Source organism: Platalea leucorodia (genome assembly GCF_965183815.1).
Source record: "Platalea leucorodia genome assembly, chromosome: 4".
Classification (NCBI taxonomy): Eukaryota; Metazoa; Chordata; class Aves; order Pelecaniformes; family Threskiornithidae; genus Platalea; species Platalea leucorodia.
In genome coordinates, this window is record NC_138826.1 from 60,074,127 (window position 1) to 60,092,878 (window position 18,752).

Consider the following 18,752-nt stretch of genomic DNA (forward strand, 5'->3'; position numbering starts at 1 on the left):
CATATTTACGTGGAACACCTCCCCCCTCAATCCATGAAAACTGGAAAAGAAATATATCAACTCTAAAGACAGATCACAACAGATAATACTCAGATACATATATATTACTCTTAATGGCTCTAATTTAAATGAAAGGGAAGTGGAAAGGCAAGAAAAAAAATCTTAGTGAAAACTTTGTGAAAATAAATGCTTAATTTTTCACATTGTTTATCTCTTGAACACAAAAAGTCCTTAACAAAACTTATGCATATTGCTACTATTGCCCGAAAATTGCTACAAATGTATTATATAAATTTGTATCCATTGTATAATGTTTCTAACATTATACTGTATGTCTACAAAAATGTGTGAACAACTCCAGCCATTCATACATTCATATTTTTTTTCTTCCAAGATATTTTGTGTGACCACTCAGATGTGTTACTTTCAAAAAGTGTTTCCAAAATATATAGCAGTTTTGTTCAACATCAGGAGCAATCTGAAATACGTAGAGCTTGCGGTAACAGTAAGGAAGGATCCTAATCAATACTAGTTGAATCATGTCCATCGTAAAGCTCTGTACTTCCAATATCCTTCTCTGCTACTGAAGAGGACTTCCATTGCAATCTAGATTATTTATACATTTTTTTGAAGGACAATGGAAAGAAAGAAGAAGAAAAGGACGAACAGTTATAGACACTATTACACAGGCCTAAAAGTGAAAGGCAGAACTGATTACTCCTATGAGAAACCGGTAACGTCTCTTCCTGATAGCTACCATGCTTTTGACACTTCTTTCCTGTTACTCTAAGCTTGGCACTCCCAACACAGCAATCAGTCAGGTATGTTGATTTTGTATAGGCACTTTTCATTAGCAATAACCTAGACAGACTAAAGTACCTTGCCAATACTAACAACCAGGTTTACCATTTAGCAGCTCACACAGGGTGCCAACAGCTTTAACATTTTGCTTCAGCTGCTGCAAATTACCACATTTGTATTTTTTAAAACCTACGAGGACCATGCTTCTATCTAACCACAGTAGGTCACTGCACAGACTATTGGAATGAGACCCAAGGCTGACAATACAGCTGTGAAAATGTCCTGAAATGAGCAAAAGCAATAGATATCTGTAATTGTTATGGGGTTTTGTGGTTTGGTTTTTTTTGTTTTTTTGAGAGGCTAATTGGGAAAATACTACTGTAAAAAGGTATCTTCTTCACACATAAACCAATACTATGACTCAAGACTCCTAAATTGATATGGGATTACAGCAAAAAACAGTGGCAATTTTAACTAACTGCACTATTAATACGGAGCTCGAACCCATATGTTATTCCCGTGATACAGCCCTATTCCTCTGAACTCTCCTTACCAATGTCAGTCCTGTCATCATCATTGTACTAATGTATCACAGTAGTTATAAGACCTACCTTTCTTTGCTCATTTTCAATCATTCAGCAAAAAAGAGCAGCAGAAGCAGCACGCATGGACAGCCTGCTATAAAAGTTCACTTCTCTCGTCTTCCCTCTTTTTCACAGCTGAACATACAACAAAAATTGCTGGTGATATAACACCACTGAGGAAATGTTTGCCCAGCAGTTGATTCCATTGAATCTCTCTCGCTTTCTCAATTTCAAAGGGAATTCCTGCAATCATCCGGTCTCATACATTCATTCTAGTCTCTAATGCCCCTGTTTTGATTTTCATCATAGTAGAGTAGCTATTGTATTTGTGCTAGCAATTGCTTCCTTTAAAGCAGCCATCAGTTCCTGCATAGGACTAACAATCTAGTGAGATGCTAATACCAACCACTATTCATTTTACTTAACATAAAAAAAACCCCAAACATAATTGCTTTCACCTTCTGCTATCTCCCTAACTTTGAACTAGAGATCATCAAAACAATTTCACATCAGAATTAAATTATTAACATTTCTCACACCATCTGGGAACACCCCAACCCACCTGCGATCCCCCTGGAAGCCAGATGCATTAAGTGAAGTTAATTTCAAAGAAAAGATCTGTTTCAGTACAACCTGGATTCAGCTACTAACCAAATGTATACATACTAGTTTAGGGAAATGTCTTGCTTAAAGTATTAAAAACTGGTTTCTGTTCTCAATACCTTGACCAGTACATGCACAGATCAGCTTTACCACTGTATGTGAAAATCTAAGGATACATTTGAAGGCAGGAAATAAACATACTTATGACTTGGATACATTAACAGAAACTTTAAAAAATTTCAGCACGAAAGGGTCACAAAGAATGGAAAGACAGGTGTGCAGCAGCAGTCAGTTCATTATGTATGTATGTATGGAACACAAAATGTATTAGATACAATTGATAAGAACAGAACACTGAAAAGAAAAAGTAAAAACTGGACATTTAGATACTAACATCATCAGAAAATAATGAGTTTAAAAACACTGAAATGAAGTATTTGTAAGAAAAAAAGCTTCTCGTTGGTGTATTTTCAGTGTTACACTGATAGTAGCATTTAAACAGGCAACATAGCACCACAACATTCATAAAAATTACCATTTGAATTCATTGGCATAAAAAACAAAAGGATGAGAAAGTGGAAACTCTTCACACTCAAGAGATTCACACTTCTTTGTATGAAATTCCAATTGTTTCTATAAAAGCCTGAACTAGTTCAGAGGAAAGAGAAAAATAGTTATTGTTTTTCTTTAGCCCTAAATATTCCAAAATGCTCATCTATTGTTCTCAGCCTGCAAAGCTGGAAAAAGTACTCCCTGGCTCTTGTCTTCACTCATTTCTTTCCCATGTTCAAGTGTTTGAATTTATTTAGTATCTGTTTGAACAGAAGCTCGTCCTTATGTTTATCATTTTCTTCCTCCTCTTTACCTTTTCTACTTTTGCCATATCCTTTCTGCGGTGGATGGCCTGCATCACTGCACATTATTCAAGAGGTGAATGCACTGCTGATGTATACAATGGCAGAGTAGTATTTTCTGCTTTGTCGTTTAATATTTCTCAACATTTTTTTTTTAATAGTTCTGCTAACCAATAATATTTTCATGAAAATATTTATTCTTATTTCAAGATTGTTGTCATATGGTAGTACAGCTAGATCAGAAGCCATCATTGTGTGCATATACTTAAGATTGTTTCTCACAACATATTAATATGTACTCAAACCGAATTTCATCTGCTATTTTATCCATGAGTTAGAGTTATGAGATACTTGTGGAGCTACATAGGTTATCTTTCATTTAAATATCCTGAGTAAATCCATAAATATAATTCAGAAATTTAGAGAAATTTAGTCTCATTTACAGAAAATATTACATTCGCCATTTTTAATCAGATACATTACTTCAGCACAAAAGAATAATTGTTCCATAGCACTGGGACATAAAGACGTACACACTTACAATGCAAGAAACATTTACAGTTCAAGAATACTCAATGGTTCTTCAGAAGGAGGAAGAGAAAAGTACATGGGTGGTGATTGGCATGGAGAAGAAATCTGTGCACTAGAAGGGCATGGATAACTGTTGTTGGGACACTGAATTCCTTTAGCTTTTATTCCCTTACTTTTCATGCCCTGCTTTGGAAAACCATCTGACCTCAAAGATACCAAGACTTAGGTAGAATTCAAACACCAGCAACAAAAATAAGACAATGTCCTAAACTGAATTTGTTGATGAATTTTAACTGACTATAGACATTCTACAGAATGTTAAGTAGATCCTCTTCCTTTAGTTCTCAGTAAAAGACTAAGCGATACCAATATAGTTAGTTTTTCCCACCACCTGCATTCAGATCTGAGTGTACCTCAAACAAAATTCAACAGCTGAATGGACTGGTGCTGACTTTTAGTATTTTACAACCTTCTGTCAGTTATGAATACATGATTTGCAGCCTAAGCCTCAATCCCAGCTAATATTTGCACATCACAGTAAGAGGAGTTGTTCTGATATATCCTAAGAGCATATAAATTTTAGCCAAAGAGGAAAATTTAATAGGAAAACTACTAAAGACAGAATGGGCTTGTTTCGGGGGGGGGTGGGGGGGTGGGGGGTGGGGAACTGTGGTTTAATGGTGACAGCAATTTGGGCAGCTTAGTAAGCAAGATTAAGGAATAATACTGAATTAGCATAAAGTGAATTAGGTTTATTACTACTTGAAATTAATTAGAGGAATTTTTTTAAAGAAAATGCTGAAGCCACAGGTATAGAACTAAAAAAAATTCCATGTGTATTATTTTTTTAAAATAAATTCTGAATTCTGTCTGTCTTTAGATCTCCATCATCACCTCATCCCCTCTCCTTTCCTATTGGGCAAAAACAGCATAAGGCAGAATAGGAATTTTTATTAAACAATGAGACTATGAAATGAGCCATAGCAATTGGGCATTTTTATTCTTGGGGAGAGATGAGTTAGAATCATAGAATTGTTAAGGTTGGAAAAGACCCGTAAGATCACCGAGTCCAACCATTAACCTAGCACTGCCAAGTCCACCACTAAACCATGTCCCTAAGCACCGCATCTACCTGTCTTTTAAATACCTCCACGGATGGGGACCCAACCACTGCCCTGGGCAGCCTGTGCCAGTGCCTGACCACCCTTTCAGTGAAGAAGTTTTTCCTAATAGCCAACCTAAACCTCCCCTGGTGCAGCTTGAGGCCATTTCCTCTTGTCCTATTGCTTTCTACTTGGGAGAAGAGACCGACCCCCACCTTGCTACAACCTCCTTTCAGGTAGTTGTAGAGGACGATAAGGTCTCCCCTCAGCCTCCTCTTCACCAGGCTAAACAGCCCCAGCTCCCTCAGCCGCCCCTTGTATGACCTGTTCTCTAGACCCTTCGCCAGCTTTGTTGCCCTTCTCTGGACACGCTCCAGCACCTCAATGTCCTTCTTGTAGTGAGGGGCCCAAAACTGAACACAGTATTCAAGGTGCAGCCTCACCAGTGCCAAGTACAGGGGCACGATCACCTCCCTGGTCCTGCTGGCTACGCTATTTCTCATGCAAGCCAGGTCTTCTTGGCCATGTGGGCACGCTGCTGGCTCATGTTCAGCCGGCTGTTGACCAACACCCCCAGGTCCTTTTCAGCCAGGCAGCTCTCCAGCCACTCTTCCCCCAGCCTGTAGCGTTGCATGGGGTTGTTGTGACCCAAGTGCAGGACCCGGCACTGAGCCTTGTTGAACCTCCTACAATTGGCCTCAGCCCATCAATCCAGCCTGTCCAGATCCCTCTGTAGAGCCTTCCTACCATCCAGATCAACACTCCCGCCCAACTCTGTGTCATCTGCAGACTTACTGAGGGTGCACTCGATCCTCTCGTCCAGATCAGTGATGAAGACATAAAACAGAAACCATTAGTTAGAAACCATTTTCAACACAGCAAGTTAAAAAAAAAAAAAAAAAAAAGCCTGTGAGAGAGAGGGGGGGGAAAAAAAGTCAGGAGAGGGAAAAAATGCAAATTTATTGCCATTTCTCAGGCTCATGAAATAAGACACCAAAATGAAAAGAGAGCTGTTCTTCCCCTTGAATGTACTTCTATTGTTTTGCTTAAATCTGGCCCTCAATGTTTTCTACTCTCAGGAGAGACCTCCTCACAGGAACCACACCATGTTGTCAACAGTTACATTAATCTCTCTGACAGTTTTTAGGAAAGAAGTTTGAACTCAGATACTAATCTCGGAAAAAAAAAAAAAATCCTTGCAAAAAACATCTAGTGGTTAAGGTTGCTGGCACACATTCAGCGGTCCAGTCTTCACTGTACTTAGTTTCTGGCATATCATAAAGGGTACCAACCCTGCTCTTTGCCAAACAGGCAAGAGAGTACAAATAGCAGGTTTCATCTTCCACTGACACCTAATGTTTCTGCAGAAAAGACTGGGTGAAAGTGTGTCCAGAGAATAATATTCCTGATGGATCACAGAAAAACGTTAGGATGTAGGGAGTCCTCTTTCCTCTATTAAAAACTCTCAAGCCATATAATGGCTTTCTCTCACTACAAATCTCAATTTGCAGTTAAGGAAATACTGGGATAATTGGGAGACTGCCTAATGCTAGTTGTAAATAGTGACTTTCATGACATTTTTCCAGCTGTCTTTTCAAAACTGCAGAGCATTTTTACATTATATAAGAAGACAGAGTCAAATGGTTCATCTTTTTTAAAGATGTCAAGGCAGTGAATACATCTAACCTGAACATAATAAATGCATCGTAAAGTAAACCATAAAGTGAAAACAAATAGAGCAGATGGCTAAGTGTCTACCCAGGGATATGCTTATCCATTCCAAATGTCAAGTCTCTTCAAGCTTAGTTTCTGTAAATGTTACGGTAACATGTATTTTGTAAGGAGTGCTCTCTTCTGGTCAAACACAGAAGGTGGCAACTCCTTAACGATATATTTAATGTCATAAACATCGATTATGTAGAAATGACAGATTCTGTCTCTATAAGAACTGCCATATCAAAGCTATGAACAAGGTCATATATTTATTCTGATATTCCCAAATGTATATTATATTTTAGATGGAGTAAAAACATGCATCTCCCTTCTCTAATAACACAACTAAACAATTCATAAAGCAACAGAGAAATCTGTTTCTGAGACAAATAATTTTCATGTTCAAAAGTATATTATTTTTGTTGTTGCTTCAACATGCAACACTGCACACATGTGCAACAATGAAGTTACTCAGATCTTGTAAACATTCATCAGGAAAAATGCCTTTACTAAAACTGGAGACAGCTGTCCCCACAATTTGCTCATGGCTCACAGCTTACATTGTAAGAATAGTAACACACCAAAACCTCACAAATTCAAGAAAATTAAGAAATGGAAGAAGTAAACTTAAGACTTTTTAATGGTCACCCATACTACTATATACACTGTCTTTCTGCAGCTGTTTGGAGAAATACAGATATCAGATTTCTGCACGGAAAATTAGGAAAATTGGTATTAGAAACAGACCCAGGTAAATACTCTTAAGGCTTAACATGTGCAAAAGTTTGTCTTGATGAGCTTCCTTTTAGTAAATGGAGCTTTTACTGTCTCGCAAAGTCCATCAGATCCAAAAGGATAAGAGATGAAAAGGACTAATATTCCTAAGAACAGGACATCATCTGAGCAGATGCTGCAGGACTTAACCTCATTCCTTCTTGTTTGTCAAGATAATTTTCCTATTTTCTCCTGGCATTTTATTTATCTCGTGGCATTTATTTTCTGGCAATCGGTTAGCAAGTCTTCATGATCTTCCTCAAAATAAAGTTGTACTTTATGACTTCAATAGAGAAAAATGGAAGAAACCTTCTCTTTTAGCTAGAAACTAATTTTTATGTGCACTACTGTCTTGCTGAGATGGAAATCCAATAGTGTAATTTTTACATGAACACGTAATTTCATTATATTGCTATTTCATATTATGCACTAATTTTTGGTACCGTGCAGTATTTCTCCTCTATTCAACGAACTAGCATTTCTTTCGAGTCCTGTTTCTGTGATGTTAAATGATAAAAATTATTATGGTATCAACATCGTGAACATTCCTAAGTCTTTTTTCCATTAGAGAGCATTGCAAATGAAGAACACCATACCTGAGTATTGTCCATAACTACTATATTACTTCACATAGATATAACAAAATATGAAGCAAGGCTGTCTGTTCATCATCCATACACTATCTACTTCACATAAGTAGATGTATCCAGGAATGCTTAATTATGTATTTTTAATTCCTCCAAAAAAGGCTAAAATTCAAAGTAATTCCCCTGCGCCGAAGAAATTTCCCCTTACTATAAGTCACAAAAAGCCTAGCTAAAAGGTCATCATTTTTGGAACTTCTCCCAGACATCCAGGAAAGTTAGGAAAAGCTCTCTTGACAGGGAAAGTTATGACATGATAAGACTAAGAGCTAGTTTTTCTCCAGGCATCTGCCAGGGTTAAATACTTGCTTGTGTCTACAGCAACTGCACACACTGTGCTGAAAATCACAACCCTCCAAGTAAGTACAGAATGCAACTTTTGTTGTATTTTCTCTAACATGTTGTAAAAGTTGATGGAAATTTAAATTGTTACTGGAATGTTACATTACTAACAAATCATGATGCATATTAAAGTCTCTACTGCATACGTACGTCCTGTTTTCTAATGCATAGCCAGCTGTCACAGAACCGTTCAGAGAAAGGGCTGGAGGGTCAGCTGATCCCAAAGCTACCTACTGGCTACCAGTGCATCTAGCTCAAATGAAAAAGGAGGAATAATTTTTATACATTTATTCCACTTAGATTTTTATGAGGCATGATTGTTCTTTAAAGCCTGTATTTGTTCATACCTGCTCCATTTTCATTAACAAAAGTCCTAAATAATACTAAGAGACAGACAGTACAATTCTGATTTATATAATCTGGAAACTCAGAATCATATTTTTGCTTAATTATCAAGAACATGTAACAACGTTAAGTTTCATCCTTTATGGTGAGCTAGGAATGGTCTGGTGACTGACAAGGAAAAGTTACCTCTTCAAAAAATGCTCACAAATTTCTTAAAAGCTGAATTGCAAAGCGAATTTATATCCTTTCAGTGCTTTATGTCATGAGTTCTGTCCTAGAGGACAGAAGGATGATGACCGAGAACTGAATATACCATTTAGTGAAATTATAGCCACCTGCGTAGGTGCTAATGGCATCTAGTCAGGCCCAAGGAACACTAACACCTACAAGGCTGGGCAGCACAGAGAATTATCCAGGGACAGGGAAGGCAAAACTTCTCCCTGGGGTAATTAATGTCTAAAAAGTACTGGGAGAGGAAGGGACAGAAAAAGAACATTTTGATCTGAATAATTCCCAAAGATGGATCTGAGCTCAATAAGAAAATGTAGGTCTGATACGTCAGACTGTTCTTGAATAAATCCTGCAGATGCAAGATGGCATTAAAGAATAGATTTCTACCAGGCTGAAACGGAGTAGCTGACAGTTTCATGGGCCTTAACGTGTGGAGCTGTGCTATCCAAGGGATAAAGAAAGTACACTCCACTCAGCTGGCAGGCGAGGCTGGAATCTGATATGGCAGTGGTCTATATGGAAGAGAAATTAGCCAGGAACTCAGCACTTGAAATTCACTTATCCCAGGAAAACATGTAACACCATTTAGCTAGCATAACCAATTTGCTTCAAAGCTGATGATGCCTAGAAAGTTATGGAGGAAATGTTGAACTTTAAGTTTGGAAAGCTTTTCTTTAAATCTGTTTCTTCAGAAGCTTTGTACACACTGTCCAAAAGCAAGTTCATAGACTAATTAGGGAAGCACGATCTCTCTCTGCTAACAGCCAAAAGACAACAAACCATCATTTTCATGATGGCCTGGTATTACTATCAACAGATCAGATGAAAAAACTTCAGCCACCCTACCCTCAAGATCCAATCATAGCTTGTCAAGAGGAAATTCTTCAGTAGTTTAAGACCAGATGTACTGGGCTCCACTTGGGTTTTCAGATTTTTGAATGTTGATATTGACTGTGTGTACATGCTATGGTGCCTCATAACAAATAGTTCCTGATATTTAATGAATTTAGAAGGTTCATTTCATGAGAAGGCATTTGGCTACCCATCTGTTTCATCAAGCTTTGTCTGGATCCCAGTAAAAGCATTACTGAACAAAAAATTGCACATTTGTTTAGATTGAAAATTCAGTTCTTTCCACTAGAAGGACATTTTTCCATTTTAATGCTCAATATGATAAAAGAATTATATAATCACAAGGAACAAACAGCGCATACTTGAGTATACAATTAATGGATTAGGAATTACACAAATTATCTAAACTTGGGTGTGGAAAAAGAATAAAAAAAATAAATTTACTTGGTGTTACAGTTGTTCATTAAAGCATTCAGATACATTTTACACAGCTTCTGGACATATAGTTTGTCAGCAGCAATTAGAGACTGATGGATAGCTGCTGCAATACAGATCCAATAGCACACAACTCCATGCCACAAGATATTCTACAAATTCCTCCTAAAAACTCTGGAAGACGCTGGAGTGATAGAACAAGAAAATATGCATATTACCTTCCAGATGTCAGTTCCAAGTACCCATTCAAATATCATGAAATTTCAGTAAATGTTACCTTTCTAGGACAAGACAGCATATCAATTCCTTTTCACAATAGCCAAGGTTTAGTTTCTTGAAGCAAAAATTTTCTACTCCAGCCCAACAGCTGTTTTTTTTTTTTTATCCTGCTTATAGACCAGACACTCGTTAACCTCTCAGATCTCTGGAGAGCTGTGGTTTAAGGGAACCCAGGAGGAAAAGACAAATTTGGAAAGCCATTTATCCATCTCACTAGAATTGAGACATTATGGTTTTCATTCTTCCCCCACTCCCCAAAATACCAAATTTCCATCATCAGAGCTCTCTGAATAAACGAACATTTTGTTACTGGACTCAGGAAGAAAGAAACCACATGCCTGTTAGGGACAGAAAGAGGAGGAGTGGAGTATGTGCTTGGGAGCGTGTTTATTTGACTGGATTGCAGACGGTCAACCGAAGAACATGCAGATCATATATTTTTAAGCATTTCATAATGTCTTATTATTAATTCCAGCCAAAACCACCAAGACCAAAATTATCTGAAATTGGTGCTTGTGTGTCCTGACCCCAAAGCCAACAATGGTTGCATAAAAAAAATAAAAAAAATTCTACGTTCCTCTCAGGTTTAATTTTTTTTTTTTTAATCAATTAGAAGGCAGTGCCCTTTAGAGTCTATGGAGAAGACAGGTCTCCATAACTAACAAATTGAAATGTGGTCCTGGGTAAATTTTACTTCCAGGAAACCAAAATGTTGCAGTCCTTGAGAGAGTGAGGCTATAAGCAGAGGGCTCTTCTAAAGGAAGGAGTTTTTATTGAACCTGTCACTTGTCATTAAACACTCCATATTTTACCTTAGCCTGATATTTTCATTAGAGCATACAAACCTTTTTCATCTGTGAATGAAAGCATTCCCTTCAGCCCTGTGTTAAATATGGGGAAAGACTCTCTAAAATCGAGCCCACCCAAACAGGACAATTAGGTTCACAAAAGCAGGAAAGGCACTAGGTAAAATCAAGTAATACTAATACTATGATAACTTACACGCTTCATTGTTGACTATCACATCCCACTTCAATCTTAAATTCTCACATGCATTTAATAATGCCTATTTTTCATCTCAGAAGTACTTGCATATAATTATATAGAAAGCAACAGACACCCGTGCAGAGTAAAACACGACATAAGCAAAGTGGAAAAAAGTATGTACTGCTGTATAGACGTCTCTAATTGGAAAACCTGAATGTAAAAAGGTAAAGATAATAAAATTATGCATTTTGACATCTTTGTTCCCAATTTTAGCTTCCCTATTAGACCACCAACCTACAACAAAGTAACACTGGAGAAAAAGAGAAAAATATCGAACAACTTGGCGTCCTTAAAGGAGACAATTGGTTATTTGTTTCTTGTTCCTAGAAGTAAGTTGCTTACTTTGAAATTAAAAAAGAGGAAATATTTAGAGCAAAAGTATGCTAACTATGCTAATCATAGTTTTATATTTATGATCCCCCACTGCTAAAACATTTTAAGTAAAGAATTGGATAGTACATTTCAAGGACAGCTATACGTTCCTAAACAACTGTGATACAAAGCAGCATCATTTTTTGCCACCTAATTTCTGAGGAAAAGCTGCCTCACTGCTGCCACCAAAGCTGTACAATCTCTTTGAAGTATCAGAAACTGGTGTTAAACACTTTTAACAGGATTTAAGTTATCAGTAACCAGAATATCACTGTCTGTCCATTGCTATGTGTAGTTGCACAAACACGTTACATAACTTATTGTTTCTTAAAAAAAAAAAAAAAAAAAAAAAAAAAGACATTTTTAGTAGGCAAATAGGAGCTGAGAGAAAACAAATTTTAGGCTTTTTCCAATGCATCCCATTTGTGTAAAAGAAAGAAAAATGAAAAGGGAAAGAATAATTGTGGGGAAAAAAGCCAGAAAAAAAAGCCACACCTTTTAAAATCTTAAAGTGCTAAATCAAAACAAAAAAGATGATCCTGTGGAATGGTATCATTTGATAAATACAACATGCACATAATTGCAAGGCAAATGTCAAGTACCACTTATCTGTTCAAACTTAAAATACAGATTTACTCAAATGCAGATTACAAACCTAACCAAATGTTGTATTAGTTTTAGGAATTTTTAAAGACATTTCACTAATACAAGGAGGATTGTGTTATATGAACTTAAGCTGCCACATAACGAGAGCCTTGTGGATTGCCATAGCATTACAGCCACAAAACCCATTAGCAGATGTAGAAATCTCACATCCTAGCCTTTTATAAAAGCCTGCCGTTATGAAATCATTTTCACACACTTGGAACTTAACTATTTCAGTGCCCTGCACATACAGGACTGGAATTGAGGGGGAAAACCACAAAATGGTGCATCTGAGAGCATTCCACATGGACACATGTTTCTGTGGTTCTTTCAAAAGTTATTAAAGCGTTGAAACCATCCCCATGGAATTCCCCAGAACAGAGTAAAGAAGTATCTGTTTAAACCAAGGAGGGGATTTATCTTTGCTAGTGAACTATTAGGATTTATTCTATGTCTTCATTGTAGATGTATTAAGATATGTAGCTGGATACAAGAAACAGGATTTAACCTAGGATAACTAAGGAAAACACCTATGGGAAGACTTCCTCTCTAAAGATTTTAAAAATAATTTAAAAGCTCTCAAAGGTAGATTCCTCTTTTCATGTTTATTTTCACTCACCGAAGGGAAAGTTATTTTTGTAAATTAAAGAAATCACAGGCAAAATACTTATTATCTCCTCACGTAGCATGATGGTATCCTTGCATTTCATGGCAATGGTTTAACATTTTTATGACAGCACTTGAAAACTTACCATTTGATAAATCATCTACACCTAATATCAACATATAGCACACTGAGAAATATTTGACTTGCTTTCATAGTGATGACCTTCATATGTCTAGGTAGATCTGAGGTAACTAGATAATTCTGTGGGGCAGCAGCATGTTATCATTTCAGAAATAAAGCAAACTGACTAGTAAGCATACCAAGAATTCATGAGGTAGAGCAGAATTTCACTGTCAAACAAGGACGAGTAAACACAGAAAACATGGTCCTCCAGTTACCTCATAATAATTTCCATTTACCATAAGAATACTTACTTGGTTATCTTCCAGTTACTGAAGAAAAGGCAGCAATATAAGGTAAAACAAGCTGGGAAAATACACAAAACAGCTGAAGAAAAAGGCTGTTAGAAGAGCAGTGAAGAAAGAAATGCCACACCAATCTCAGTGCTGAAATGATAAAATTATTTCAATGACGCACTTCATAACTGAGTTGACAGTTAAAACTATTTTCCCTTTTATGAAAATGGGGTAAGCTACGAAGTCAACCGAGAGAGAGAGGCTGCTTTGTTTGAAGTGCTCTGGGATAGTTGTGTCCTTTTGAACAACGAGTAACAAATTTCTTAGGTAACAGCTATGAAAATGGATCAGGGGGTACAGCAGCTAAGCCTGGCTGATAGGCCACATTGCTTTAATTCAATTCCCATGTTACCTGAAGCTGTTGGGAGCTGTCATTAAGATTATCTTCTCGTCTCCTGGCCTCCTCCAGCATCTGTGCACTCTTCTTTTTCTCCACTTGCTCTTTGTGCTTCAGATTTGCTACTTTCTTATTTTGATCTTTAACTTGCCTGTAAAAGAGAAGAGCACTCAGAGCGTGGTCCAGAGCACGCCTCCCGTCAGCTCCAGCACTGGGCAGCTGGACTGGGGAAGAGTGGAACCTTCCAGTACCATCACTTTTGTTTGCAGAAAGTCACCAACACTGAACTCATCCACAAGTGTTACCCTCAGCTGTTAATTCAGCCAAAGGAATGCTTCATTTTGCTCATTACCATTAACCTAAATGTGGAAATTTCTGAAACAAAAACCTTAATTATTCTTTGGTATAAACTATTAATCAAAAGATGCACCTGCCCTCTTGTGACTATGTGGTATGTGCTATGTAGAAATCTTTTCACTGTTCATACACACAAGTACGTATAAAAAATGCAGACTTTTAATAGCTTATTTTGTTTTGGGTACCACTATGTCTAACATAAGGAAAATAGGAGGATAAAAAGGAAAAACTAATGAAACGTAACTTGAATATAGAGGACTACCTACAAGATCTAGGCAATCTGTTTCCAGAAGTAAAACTATTACTTTTCAACCTCAAGTTCTACTTGTTTACTAGATATTTTGAGGGATTTCCTATCCTTTCTTTTCACAGAAACAAGACAGAGCAAGTAAGAACAAACTATTTCAGAAAGCATGCATAATTTCCTTTTCACTTGCATCTATGAATTATTTTTGATGATCCTGGCAACTACCGTTGCCTGCAGACAGGGCTTGGCCTTTCTGGGCATTAAGACACATGGAGTATTGAATCTAATTACAGACCCTTTAATCTCAGCCTCCTGACCACAGAGAACTTAAGTCTAAACTTTTAGTCCAATCAAAACAAAACAGGCTAGCTCTGCTTCCTCAGCCCTTTTCTCCATAATTATATCTGGACTTTGGATTCTGGAATAAAAGACAGATTCTTCGGTTGCAAGATTTCCCCAAAACATCATGCAAGTAGTAGAGACGGCTCTTTAATTTACTGTTTAGAAAGCAGAATGATATACCAGCTTCCTATCTGGTATGTTATCCACACAGAGAAGGAAGAATGTTTCTTCTGTATTTCAGAAATACTTTTAGAACAGATCACAAACAATTCTGCTTTAATATTTTCTTCAGAACTCATAACAAAAGTATGATGAGGAACATACCTCTTTGCGCTATATATGTTCAAATTACGTGGCACAGGGCTAGTCAGTGCTTTGAGCTCTTCCAAAAAAAGGTAGGTTCAACTCTGAGCTCTGCTTATTGCAATGCAAGCCAACTGGAGCTGGGAAAATTGCAAAGACAGCAAATTTTCCTTGGTGCTAAACAAACTTCTATTAGTGTGAAAAAGTGCTGATGGCCTCCAGAGACCAAGAAAAAAGGAAAGTCCTTTTCTGATGATGTTAAAAAATTATTGGCATACTTAACTACCTTGTCCAACAGTTACAGCTGATTTGAGTCAGGGTGCTTTTTAAACACAACCAGTATAATTGTTAAGTTGTTCTAACCCAGTGTTGCACACTGGCAATGGGCGCATTGCCCAGTTTGAAAGCAGACTTGTTCAGTGATTAAATGACTTATTGGAAATATTATGTTGGCACCAACTCAGCTTGTACAATACACAGTTCTATCTGTCCAATAAAACAAACATAGAAAGTACAGCTAAGTTAATGCAGAAAATTAAAATACCTAAGTCCAACACATTCAATTCCATATGAGAATTCTTATTCAACTTCTAAATTAAAATTAGGGGAATTAATTATTTTTTATAGACTTGCAAACCTAGATTCACCTGTTGGGAAACTGGCCTGTGTTACTGTAATCTACTAATAAGGGACAAGAATATTAATAAAGCCACAACCCTCATCAAAACATGATCTGCAGATCACTTCCTGCATGGTCCAAAATGTCTTCAAAGAAATATGTATTTCAAAGACAGGAGTAATTATAAGGATATATACTACTGACATCCATGTCTTCACGTCTGAACCAAAATGAATGTCTTTCTAATATATTAGGTAGATATCCTGAGACAAACGCAAGCATTTCTAAAGCAGTTTAAAAGACGGTAGTCTTGAAATTACCTAGTGTTTATACTACTCAGATCAATTGTCGTAACTGTCATACTGTTTGGAAACTTGAATTCATGTGCAGGATACAACTACCACTCTGTACCTTTGATGTCAAAACGCAACAAACATGGGGCAATAAACCTTTCAAACGATACAGGTATCTAGAGCATTACCTAAAATTTCCCCAACTGTTTTAACTATATAAACTGAGAAGGTCACGTGAAACTTGAAATCTATAAATGTAAAAGGCTTGCAGTCATTTGATGCATGAAAACACATCTCATCTCAATGCCCATGGTACCAAATGATAATTCTCACTTTTACAATACTTCACACAGACAATCACGTAAAAGGTTTAGCTTACACAAGCCCAGAGCCCTTCAACATTTGCACCATGAAAGTTCCGTGAAACTGTAAAGAATCCATACTGTGATTCTGTAAAGAATCCTCTTTCTTCTGTCAGATAACTTTCAGTCTTCAAAGCCAAAGTGAGAGAATCATGGTTTTATATATATAAACAATATTTAAAAATATCTTAAAATACACACACATTATTTTTAATATCAACAAACCTCAAAAGCTTGATTAGTAGGAATCACCCATATCACTGCTCAATAAGACAGTTCTGTTGCTATTTTGAACACTGAAATACTACTGATTGTTATAGAACAACTTCATCTTCACACCACCACTGAACAATGTGCAGAACTGGACCACATACTGAACTGGAACAATAAAATAAAATGTAGAAAGTATGCGTCTTAAGTGAGCACACTGCAACTGGTACATTCTATGTGGAGACAGTCAAGAGGAAAATACAGATTTGTCATAATGCATGTGCACAAGGAAGCTAATTAGGACTGCAGAAAGAAACAAAGCTCTGGAATTCCCTCAGTTTGAGAGCTTCATTTTGTAAACAATGTTCTTTTGAATGCAATTACACATATATTTAGCACATAAACCTGTTAAAGGGATAGTAAGGTTTTAAAGAAATCCTTCATCTATAGGAGTATTTCTAATAAAACTGAAAAAAATGCACGAGATTAAATATAGCAAAAAGAAAATGAATGAATTACAATGATGGCAACAGCTCAGAGATTTATGAGTGTTTTCTAGAAAGCACCAGTGTTAGCATGTACAGCAACTGAGTAAACACCAATTTGAAATGTGCAAGTGGAATTCTCATCATAAAATAAAAAGCACATGAATTTAAGAGATACAGAACATTACATATTACTATAATTACATCTTCCTACTGAAACATCATTTTTAAATGGGACTACAGTGAGAGAAAGAATGCTGGTGATTGTAATAAAAATTGGAGAGCCAGTTCATGTTCAATGAGATAAAGCTTTAAAGAAGGATATCACTGGAACCAACAGAAACAATAACAAAACTAACCAAAGCAAAACTACCTCATCTCAGAAGACATTTTTTCTCAGAGTCACCCTCAAATCAAATAATAAAAAATGTCCTATTCACATATAAAAGAAGAAAAATCTAATGGGAATGTTTATTATTTTGAATTACAGTGAAGAATCCCACTCCTTTTGGAAATAACAATTTCTTCTGCATTTTTTAACAGCAATTTTCAGATAATGACTTTTTTTGAGGTACGACTCCTAAAAAATTTAGCACTCAAAAGTGAAAAATCTTTTCCATTTCTTAGAATCTTTCTCCATTTCACAATATGTCATGCCAAGTACTGTTACAATGGAATAGGTTAGAAAAAAGGAAGTAGAATGAAAATCTGGCTTCTGATTTTAAAAAATAAAACCCAAAGTCTTTCAGCTAAAGACAGGCCAAGATTTTCACAATTAATAATTTCACATCCTTTGATTTTGGGTGCCCAATTTAAGCCATACGCCTGCTGACAAAAACCATAAGATTTCCTCAATCTGGACACTGAAAATCACTATTAATTTCTATGACTTTATCCTTTTTTTTAATGAAACAAAGCTGCATCACTGAAAATAAGCCACACCTTTCCACTTCTCTATGAAATTCTTGAATTTCGAGTGATGAGGTACAGCTGAACACCATGGAAAATGAATTAAAATAATCACAATAAGCAATAAAAAACTTTCAAATGAGAAGATTTCACATTTTAAAACAGGAAGACGAATATAAGCAATAGAAAACCAGTGGACCATCAACTATTCCTGAAAAGTGGAAAGTCACTTTGTTACCTGTGAGTCCTTTGGAAGAGTCTTCCTCCCTAATAGGATTAATTGCTTTATAGGCCCTATTATTTATTAAGGCTTTTATGAAATTAATTTTTTCTGTACTAACGTGAATATTTTTTGCATTTTAATACTAATCTCATTATCTTTTATTGTAATGCACCTCAGCATATATAGCTGTTAATTCTTTCCGCATATGGATTTTCATGCTACATGTTAATGCAACTTAAGCTATCGTCCTCATCTGGTTATCTTTTCTGGCATAATTTCAAATGTTCTTCTTGTAAAATTAAAGGTGACAAAATGCTAACTGAAAATATGCATAAGTTAATTTGAATTTATAATTATTTATGCGCCTAACATACAACAGTGTTTTTATAAGTATACATTCACAATGCATTCAAACCACCACAGCAGCTCACCTTCAAGATAAAATGAGTACACACGTACTATATTTCCTAATGAACACACATACTAGGAAGAAATGCTGATCTTGTGCACAGCTATAGAAACAGCCTGCTTTATTCATCTGACTTAGGTACTGAGAAAATATTTCTGTGTGTCAGTCAGCCATGTCAGAAAGATTGTTTAGCTCGAGCCTTCATTGACGTAGCATTACCACCACCCACAGGACAGTCCACTGTTGCTGCAGCTACTAATCCTGATGGACAGATGAACTTAATTTGCTTTAAAGCACACTTTGCTCCTCAACATAAGTTAAACTGATGCAATAGTCAACATTACTGAAAGAAACTGCAAAGAAAACTGTATGCAATGAAGTAACATATTATTTAGTTTAAAATTGCCAATGTGCCTTG

General features: G+C 36.4%; 1 protein-coding gene across 1 annotated transcript in view; it reads right to left on the reverse strand.

Moving 5' to 3' along the window:
* ERC1 (ELKS/RAB6-interacting/CAST family member 1) overlaps positions 1-18,752 on the reverse strand; it is a 294,006-nt gene that overhangs the window by 123,283 nt on the left and 151,971 nt on the right. Inside the window, exon 12 of the mRNA XM_082308445.1 lies at positions 13,591-13,726. Within this exon, the coding sequence (XP_082164571.1) occupies positions 13,591-13,726 (136 nt within the window). The remainder of the gene's footprint in view (positions 1-13,590; positions 13,727-18,752) is intronic.